The 10,413-nt window shown below is 40.4% G+C and overlaps 1 protein-coding gene across 3 annotated transcripts; it reads right to left on the minus strand.

The window, feature by feature from the left end:
- Positions 1–5,359: 5,359 nt before the first annotated feature.
- p2ry12 (purinergic receptor P2Y12) lies at positions 5,360–10,004 on the minus strand. Of its 3 annotated transcripts, none has more exons than XM_089014442.1 (3): positions 9,850–9,942; positions 9,183–9,434; positions 5,360–8,512 (listed from the first exon to the last, which is right to left on the minus strand). In XM_089014442.1, exons 1-3 carry the CDS (start codon positions 9,904–9,906, stop codon positions 7,673–7,675), a joined length of 1,149 nt encoding a protein of 382 aa, XP_088870568.1. In that variant the 5' UTR covers positions 9,907–9,942; the 3' UTR covers positions 5,360–7,672. The 3 variants fall into 3 exon arrangements, with proteins under 3 accessions (XP_088870568.1, XP_088870569.1, XP_088870567.1); XM_089014443.1 differs by having other exon boundaries at positions 9,183–9,430; positions 9,847–9,909; XM_089014441.1 differs by having other exon boundaries at positions 5,361–8,512; positions 9,847–10,004.
- Positions 10,005–10,413: the final 409 nt, after the last annotated feature.

The raw sequence follows: 10,413 nt of genomic DNA on the forward strand, positions 1-10,413 counted from the left end.
TTATTATTATTATTAATATTATTATTATTATATAGATGAAATGTATAATAATAATACATTTAATTTATAAGTGCCTTTCAAAACTCTCAAGGACACTTTACAGTCACAAGATATTTTTTCTGCGGGTGAGCAGCGGCAGCCACACACGCCAGCGTTCAATCAACCGGGAAGTAACATAAAGTAAAAAATAAATACATAAATAAATAACAAATAATATGACAACACAAAGACAGAGAGATTCATTCATTCTTCAGCACTTTCTGTACCCTCTTGGTGACATGAAGCAGTTCTAGATGAAAGAGGTAGAAAGCCAGCTAGCAAGCCAATAAATAGCTAATAGCTAGCCAGCTAGATAGCTAGCTAGCCAGCCAGCCAGATAGCTATTATAAGGTATTACAGAAAAGGCAAAGAGAACAAATGTGGCGAAAGGAAAAGAAGAACATCAGTTTATCTAGCTTAAACGACAACCGACATCACTTTTTTGTTTCCTAACTGACATCAGAAAAACGTTTTATAGCATCTAAAATACCCAAAACACGCAGTATGATATTTTTAGTCAAATGCATAACACCAATAAAAATGACTTCAAGTGTGCCGAAGATGCAAAAAAATGAAACCGGAAGTGGCGAGTTTCAGAAGGTTCGCCCCCTTGTTCGTGGTGTCACGCCACAACGTCTTGCCTTGCTCGACAATTGAAACAATGGCTTCAGATTCGGAGAATATGCTTTCTTGTTAGTCATCCAGTTATGAATATGATTCAAATAGTTCTGAAGAAGAAAGCATACATGTTTGCAATCGATGAAAGCATTTTTTTCCCTGTCATTTTGCGGTATCTGGGGGGGGGGGGACATGTAGCACCTAAAAGAGGCAGAAGATGGCGACAAAGTTCGTGGAAACGGGCTGATTAATTCCTTACAATCTTTGTCAGCGAATATCAAATAGATGCTCGGTGCAACACACAACGATTGACCAATGCGTTATTTATGTGTTTTCCTTCTAATTTCGCCATCGACGCGGATCAACACGAAGTTTTCCGACCAAACGAAGTACCGCAAAATACATTGACGTGAATGAAAGTACTATTACAATGTGTCCTTTCTCGGTCAGGGGGCGTTCCTTTAATGACATGATGTGAGGACTCATGTTTGTCACCAACTCGAAAACAAAACTTCCGGAATATTCATCGCGAGTCTTAAAAGGTAAAATATAGCTATATGCGGTGGAATCTTTGTAAAATACGCTCAGTAGAAGTCATTTGAAGCGATATTACAAATTATGGACACAACTTTTCCGGAGGCGTCGGTTGTCATTTAAGGTGTGTTGAAATATTGCATCTCATTAGGTTACCTTACTTGCTGACACCGCATTGCATTATGGGTCGATGCTACCACAACATCAACTCAGTGATATGTTGAAGAATATGTCTGACTAGAAATATATGTTGAACTGTAAGTTTTGCTTGCAGAGTTTGGAAAGTGTCTATTACAGGAAATGTGGTTTCAACCACATTTCCTGTAATACAACCCAAAATTAACATCTTTGTCATTAGTGTTTTGTTTACCGCAAAGTCTACAGTACCCAGTCCACAAATGCAGCAACTTGTCAGGATATAGCCCCCCAGTGCTTCTTTCATTGTTGAATGGAGGATTTTTATTTTATGTTTTTTTATTTGCACACCACAAACTAATGACTGTCACAATTACAAAGCCCATTAAAAACGTTGTTTTTACCTATAAATTATTTTATTCGTTGCTTTCTTTTTTTATTTTTTATTTTTTATGTAATAGTTACCATGGGAGACCTAAAATCAATGAAATATTGACATTTTTATGCTTTAGCACCATTCATTGAATAAACCTGAGTGCATTTATACGGCTCCTTTGGATATCATAAGTGCTTAACAATGTGCACGGCCTCATTCACACGCTCAAAGGCTAACGAGAGGATTCGGCCAGGGGGACATGTGAGGTGCCAACGGCTTCATTATCGCACTCAAGGACACCGTGATCTGTGGTATAGCTTATTATTTAATTTTTTTAACGATTCACACAACCCTCAAAAGCCTGAAAGCAAGGTTGGTTTTGAACAAAAATTACTTAATTTTGGTTTCCAGACATCCTTAGAGTTTCAAAGTCGGATTTCAAGACAGAATTGGGGTTTGAAAATGATGTGATGGTTTTAAAGGACAACCGACACCATTTAATAACATCTAAAACACCCAAAACACATAGGCTGATATTGTTAGTCAAATGCAAAACACCAATAAAAATGACATAAAGTGTCCAAAATCTGCAAAAGAATGAGCTGCGAATTGGGCATTTTCAGAAAGGCCCGCCCCCTTCTTCGTGACGTCACGCCAAGACGTCACGGAATAAATTATTTAATCGCAAACATGTATGCTTTCCTCTTCAGAACTATTTGAATGATATTCATAACTGGATGAGTAACAAGAAAGCATATTCTCCGAATCTGAAGCCATTGTTTTGATTCTCGAGCAAAGTCTTGCCGTGACACCACGAACATGGGGGTGGGACCTTCTGAAACTGGCCACTTCCGGTTTCAAATTGAAGTACTTTTTAGACACTTTAAGTCATTTTTATTGGTGTTTTGCATTTGACTAAAAATATCGTACTGCTTGATTCGGTATTTGAGAAGCTATAAAACGTTGTTCTGATGTCAGTTAGGAGACAAAAAAGTTACGTTTGTTGTCCTTTAAGTGGTTATATCTTTCCAGAGTTCCGTGGAAAAACAAAAAGCCTAATTTCCTCAGCCTGAAAACACATGTTAGCGCAATTCTCAAACGTCACACTTAGCTCCAGTGCGTATCCGTTTGACAGTTGCACTTAAATGAGACTCTCTTACAACATATACACAGAGGTGACTGCCCTCGCATAGCCTCCCTCATTCCAAACATGACATTTTAATGACCCGTTGAGCTGTGTGAGCAATCTCGGGGTCTCACTTGTTTGAGGAACACCATTTACAGAACAAAAAATCCACACAATGTGGTAAAAATGAGAAGTGAAGCTATTTATGATCATCTTTCAATCTGTTGACCTTGAACTTTGCCATCAATTTGGTGCCATTACCAGTGTTTGAAATAACGTCTGCCCAGTGGCCCGGGGCGTACAACTTTTACGTCGGGCGTACAACCGTGTGACCGACAACTTCTTCAAGAAAAAAAAAAGAATTTTTCCAAATCAAAAGTTTGTTTTATTCAATAAAGCAAAAGCTACAAACAAACCGCTACAAGTCACATGGACTCCTCTATCTAAGCGACTTTCAAATCGCTCAAGTACACTTTAGACTAGAGTCACAGTTTCGTCCGAAGCACGAAACAGCCTTCTGATTGGCTGCTGGTGCCGAGTATGTAAATTGACAAATTTGCATACTCGGCACCGGCAGCCAATCACAAGCCTGTTTCGTGCTTCGGACTACTATACCGTGACTAAAAAGTGTAGTCGAGAGTTTTGAAAGGCACTTAGGAAGAGGAGTCCACGTGACTTTGAGCAACCCAACCCAATGCAAACATTGCATTGTGCACCATGACGACAAACGACAACTGGGCAAAGTCTTCAGCAAGGGATATTTATCATAAATTAAGCAAGGGAGCATTTGTGGTAGGTACTTCCTTAATTTAAAAAAAACATTTATACTTCGCAACAATGTTTTTTTTATTTATTTTGCTATTAGTCGTCTTATTGTGTTTCAAGTTGTGAAAAATGAGGCAGGCAACTTTATGGCCAGGCAGGCAACTCTTCAGAGTTGTCTGCCGGGGTGTCCACTAACTTTTTGTCATGAGTTTCAGACAATGCCAGTACTGATGGTTGTCGAAATTGTCGAGTTTGCAAATTCGTCAACTCGGCTGATCTGAGTCCCTTTTAAAAGCGAGAGACAATTTCGACCTTCACAAACAGCAACATTAGCTTAATTCTACCAATCACGTTTTCACATCATATGCTGAGTAGAACAAAAAATTTGTTGGACAGGATTGATGTCTCCAAATGTATTGCAGTTTTTCTGTCTATGTCGTCCATTATTTTGTACTTGCCATTTAGCCTAGAAAAGTGACATTGAGCGTCTTGTTTATGCAATTAAAAGTGGAATCGGTATTGAAAGGAATAACAGAAGTCAAATAAAACAGCATGCATTTTTCTATCCCCCTCCCCAATGTAAATATGAAATAAAAAAAAGTACAACAAAAGATCAAAATGAAAACTATATAGCGCAATACGCTTTTACATGGCATCATAAAATTTCTGCTGTCAGAGTAGAAATTTTATAACGTGGTTTTATGTCCAATTTGTGTCGCTCCCACACAAAAAAAGTAAGACAATGCACACCAACCAGCGTTTTTATTATACTGAATCGAGACGATAACACTCCACACAACTTTTTTTCATTTCAATCCAATTCAATTCATTTAGTGCACCTACACGGTCTAATGATATCAAACACAAGAAACAATTTTGCTTATATAGCAATTACTCTTCTTACATTTTACTCATTTTTCAATGTCTTGACTAATTTTGTTTGAGTTTATTTGCCTTATATAACGACCTAGCAATAATTTATATATAATATAACTTTGTGTATGAGTGAATGCTATATTTTTGGGTCATTTAATAAAATACACTGATATATTATTAATGCCAACCTGGGAAAGAGATGATCATTTAGATATATATATATATATATATATATATATACTGTGACTGGAAGAGAAAGCATCTTAAAGGACTTTGAAGTTCTGTTTGTGATGTAATGTAAGGAAAGAGATGCCCATTTCACGGTAAGATCAGCGCATTGTCATCATTGTCATGGTGAGTATAGTTCTTGCTTTTTTGTTGCTGTGCCGATTACCATTTTGTGTTTGGGAGCCTTTTACGGAGCGAGTTGATTGTTCTGTAGCCACAAAGCCACTTGTGCCGGTCCCAAGCCCGGATAAATACAGAGGGTTGTGTCAGGAAGGGCATCCGACGTAAAAGCTTGGCCAAAACAAACATGCTGATCAAACCTCTAAAGATGGAGGACACTGATTTGCTGTGGCGACCCCTTGAAGGGAAACGCCCAAAGGAAAAGAAGAAGATATTGTTAATAATAAAACAATTGTATCTATGAAATAATAATTACTACCTTGAAAAAAATTAATCTGTAATCCAATACTTAGCCACTGGAGGGCAGCTTCTACATATCCTGTATTAACAACACAGTACCTGTATCAAAGAAGCCAAAGTGACAAAGGTGAACCCTCAGCAGAACCGGCATAACATGAAAGGACAGAAGTAATTTGTAATTAAAATAGCTGTCAAAGTAACATTATTTTTTTTTTGGTCTATTGTGCTTTTGTACTTGCATCTAATACGATGCTCTAATTCATTTTAATGAAATTCACTTGCATCTGTATTGATTCATACCACATGTTCCCTTTAAAATCTCCAGTCACCTGCATATACTGTGCAATGCCAAGAGACTCCGAGCCTGTTTAATACATTTTTCATACAAATCAATTAGTGAAACAATCAACATTTATTGACACTGCTTTTCACGCCAGAAGGTCAATCAAAAGACTTCATAAAAGAACAGTCATACAGAAAACAATTCTTTAGGATCGACATATGGCCTTTAAAAAGGATTCAACAACTTTTTGTAAACAACATCACAAAACAGGTTGTAAAAAAATACATTCAGTCAGTTTTTAATGTTGTAGACTCTGTTTGTCACGATTTGCAAGGTGGTGGTGGACCCCTCCCCCCTATAAAAAAACAAGCAAGAGGGAGGAGCAGGATGTATTTGACACATTGTATTAAATAAAGTCAGCAGGAACAACATGTCAAACAACAAAGTTGCTGGGGTACGATCAAGATAAACCCATTAAAGTCACCAGAACAAAAAGGTCCAAAGTAGCAAATAAAACCACGAGAAAAATATGACATGATAAATCAAACCTGACAGGGGGAAATCATGACCCGACACTGAATGGCCGTGCCTGGAGTCATTTTAACTGCCACTGATTAAAAGGACCAATACCTGTGGATCTGCAGGCGTGACCCTACAGTGCAACCTGAAACGTGACACAGCCAAGTGCAAAAAAAAAAAAAGACAATATACTGTACAAAGTAAAATAAACAATCCATAAAAGATAAAAAATGCTGAATCAAATGGTTCTTGCTCAGAAAAAAATGACACTATTCAGGGCCAACAGTTAAAAATCTGATTGGTGAAAGAAACAGTTCCGTTACTATTTTGTAATGATTATTTTTTTAGGGTACGTTTGCCAGCATTACATTCTGAAGATCATCAATTTCCGTCTTAATTGTACAAAATTTAATTTGGTTAAACCACACTGAGTATGCAATTGTGTAGTTGCCTCATCCCACGACATCTGAATTACGATCTGTTCTACTGCAACTTCCCCACTTAGAGAGCAGGTTTGGTGATGAATATCGTAGTATGGATTCAACATCGATCAACCAGGACGAGATCTAACGAGGGCCACTTCTGAGGTTCACCAGTATCTCAAATAGAAAAGCCTGCGGGTCTTCATTCCATCAACTGTATAAGATCATGCTATGGGATAAATGTTGCCCAAGGATGCATCCGCTGCAGCCTGGTCACCCTACAATGGCAATCACTCTATGCACAGCTGGGAGTCGCCACCAGAGATATTGTTGTCGTTTTATGTACTGTGGGCCTCTGAGGCTCTTTGTGGACTCATTTAAAAGCCATATAAATCCAAAGCCATATAAATCCAATGACAGATTATATTGGCATGGCAGCAACAAGAAGATGAAATATGCTTTTCAATGGAACATCCACATATATATACTGGAATGCATCCCAAGAGAAAACTCTAATAGATTAATGATAAAGATTTACCGTATTTTTTGGTGTACAGTATAAGGCGCACCGGAGTATTAGGCGCAACCCCAGTGAATGGTGTATTTTCAAACCTTTTCCATATATAAGGCGAACCGGACTATAAGGAGCACCTTCAATGAATGAAAAAGTTTTCCAAATATAATATCTAAATATGTAAAAGTTTTACAAATATAAGGCACGCCACATTATAAGGCGCTACAGTAGAGGCTGGGTCAATGAATAGATTTCTTCAGCCATCATCTGTACTTCTTTGAAGGTGTCGGACATTTCGTTCCTCATCCGAAGAGCTTCGTCAGCGAACTAAAGTTGTGCTGGTAACTCTGGCCCTATATATATCCCTAATGGACCTCTTTAAATTCGGGATATATACTGTAACTTCTGTCCATTAGGGATATACAGTATATAGGGCCAGAGTTACCAGCACAACTTTAGTTCGCTGGCGAAGCTCTTCGGATGAAGAGCTCAACGTCGAACAGCTTCAAAGAAGTACAGATGACGGCTGAAGAAACCTTTTAATCGATGGACCACTCTTGTACGATTGAGAGCCGATACAGAAGCAGAGGCTGGGGTTACACACTGCTTTTTCTACAAGGGGAAATTGTGTCGGTGGCTGCTGACAGTCGTTTTGAGACACCTTGTGGCTCAACATGATTTCACATATAAGGCACACCTGCATATAAGGCGCAGGGTCATCTTTTCAAGAAAATCAAGGCTTTTGGGTGCACCTTATGCACCGGGAAATACGGTAATACAATTGAGAGGAACAAATATTGTTGCAACGGAGACATGGTCACCTTGATGGTCCAACATTGCCACACACGCTTTTCAGAGTGGTGCTGCTAGAATCAGTGTTTGAGCCCCTCTCTAGCAGCCAGCTACAGGTGCCGGGTTGCAGCCTAAGGGACTTGAACAGCGTCGTCCTAAAGGACTTGCAGAGGAAAAAGTAGATGAGGGGGTCTAGGAGTGAATTTAGGGATGATAGGAAGAGTGTGCTTTCTTTGAGCTGGAAGAAGAAGAGCTTGAGTTGGCAGTTGAATAGAAGACCCCGTGTCTGGCTCATTGTGTACGGCACACGGGCGAAATGGAACGGCACAAAGCACACGAGAAACACGGCCAGAACCAGGAAGACGTTGGTGTTCATTTTTTTCTTAGTTTGGCCTTTCTGCTTAGCCGAAGCTCTGACCCCCTGGGGTTGTCGAGCTGTGGTGCGCAAATAGGATTTGTACAGCTCTTTCGTGATTAGCGTGTAGCACACGACCACAATCAAAAGATTCCCCCAGAAGATCACCTGACACACGTGGTTGACCACCTCGTGCCAATAAAGCCCACCCTGGTCCTTGAGGTCGCTGCACTTGAAATATGGCGACCGTGGCGTCTTACCGGACAGGATCATGTTGGGGAGGCAGAATCCAAGAAGGACCATCCACACTACGGTGGATAGGAGCTTCCTGCGGGCAAGCCGGTTGGCATTGGTGCCTTTAAATGGCGCCAGGGTCTTCCTGCAGCGGTCGATGCTGATGAGCCCAAAGAAGAGGATGCTGATGTACATGGTCAGGTAGAAGAGCACCGAGGAGACCCGGCATACGAATATTCGTAGGCCGGTGGAGGCCATGTTGGAGTCTGATAACACCTGCGGTAACACAGAATTCATTGAGGTAATGTTCAGCTCTCATTTGTTATGCCAAAACCATATAACGTGGATCGTCCATCCATCCATTAAATAATCAATGTTAGGCAGTCTTATTTACAGAGTGTATTTCATGTACAAAGCATGAAAAAACACACATTTATTCAGGAATTGAAATATATGACGTAGAGCACCATTCCAGAATTTTTTCAGGTTTTGTTTTATCTTGTTTGGGTGCCGATAAAGCGCTGGTCATGGCCTCTGGCAATGTTTTTCCCCTTCCACAATGGGCTGCATTTCCATTTTTTTCCATGTTAGCCCTTTGTTCCAGCTTCAGTTGTTGTTCAAGCGCTATCTAAAGCAATACGTATGTATTGCAAGGGCAGCCTGGTAGTCGGGTGGTTAGCACTCCGACTTCCGGAAAATATGGTAATTGCTTAAACAAAGTCATCGAAATCACAAGGAGCCAAACTAAACCTGAGACTAAAAAATGACAAGGGTAGAGAAGAAGACAGTCTAAGGTTTCCTTCGCTGCATTGAAATTTTATGTAAGTCCAAAACTCAATATTCTGTGGGTCCTAGAGTGGACACATTTTTGCACATCGTCTGGCAGTGAATGAGTTAAGAAAAACAACTCCCAATCCCACATGAAACAATCGCCCACGGTCTTAACCTTGAAAGGGAATGTGAGGGTCATGACGACATCGGCGACCACGACGTTCTTAAGGTAGATGACGAAATGTGAGCGGGAGGGGATGCGCAGGAACACCCACACCGCCAGGCCGTTGAGAGACAGCCCGACAAGGAACAGGACGGAGTAGAGAACAGGGAAAACGATCGTCTTGACGACATTGTCGCGCGAGCAGGTCAAGTTGCTGATGTTGCCTCGGAAGACAGTCTCGTTTGTGTCCATGAGGAGAGCTGGCTGAAAAAGTCAGTTTGGTTTGAAATTATGTAACAGAAATCACAATAGAAGTTGTCCCTGACCCTGCACATTTTACACATAGTGCACGTCTAGAAACACTCTTTAGTCAGTGGAAAGAAACATTTACGACAGACATATACAGTATTTTGGTCTTATATTGGTAGTTGTTAAACATGGATCTGTCAGCTGTAAATTTAGGTTTTGCAAACTAATACTGGTCAACTGAATTTTTCATCTTAAATTTTACCCATGTTTTACAGAGTACCTGTACAATCACTACGATATAGAGGTACATATAATAGTGATGACTAACATGAAGCGATCCTTGAAAAAAAATATCTGTGTCCCCAATCCTAACAATTTTGACAACTCCTGGAGTACTGAGACAATATCATTGAGGTTATTTACGAACCACCTGGCTTTGTCCCGTGAAGATCTCTCCAAGCATACTCTGTGGTTTGTTCGTCTGCATCCAAGTTTGGATCCTGCTAACCGAATGTGACAGTGGCTGTCTGAGTGCAGACTTCTGCTTTCTCTTTCCTGTCTTGCGGAAACCCTGCTGACCATTGAAAAGTCAAATCAAGTGGCACCAAAAGTGAATCTCAACAGGAGGAAACAGTCGAGAATCATCACGGCACATTATGTTGCTTCCGTTCGTCGTCGGTCGGCCTCTGTTAATGACCACGATGAGCGTACGTGGTCATTTATTGATTGACTGGTTGTCTTGGTAAGTCACTTGGGAGAGGCCAGTTTCTTTGTGCACCTGGATTGGTTACCTACCATACATATACTGAAAAAGAAGTTTGTTGAATTCACTGCAGGGCGGACCGGTAGTCGAGTGCTGGCACGTCGACTTCACAGTGCAGAGGTCGTGATTTCAAGACCTGGTTCGACCTCCCTGTGTGGAGTTTGCATGCTCTTCACGGACCCGTGTGGGTTTTCTCCAGGTCCTTCGGGGAAAACATGCAAGGAAGGCTGA

This window comes from Hippocampus bargibanti, linkage group LG14, assembly GCF_051943395.1.
Source record: "Hippocampus bargibanti isolate YZ-2025 linkage group LG14, ASM5194339v1, whole genome shotgun sequence".
In the NCBI taxonomy this organism is placed as follows: Eukaryota; Metazoa; Chordata; class Actinopteri; order Syngnathiformes; family Syngnathidae; genus Hippocampus; species Hippocampus bargibanti.

Coding starts and splice junctions, on each gene's coding strand:
- p2ry12 (XM_089014441.1), bottom strand. CDS start 9,906: ATGCAGACGAACAAACCACAGAGTATGCTTGGAGAGATCTTCACGGGA. Junction 9,435..9,846: donor TCACGGGACAAAGCCAGGTG/GTTCGTAAATAA, acceptor TGACTTTTTCAG/CCAGCTCTCCTCATGGACAC. Junction 8,513..9,182: donor CCCTCACATTCCCTTTCAAG/GTTAAGACCGTG, acceptor GTGTTACCGCAG/GTGTTATCAGACTCCAACAT.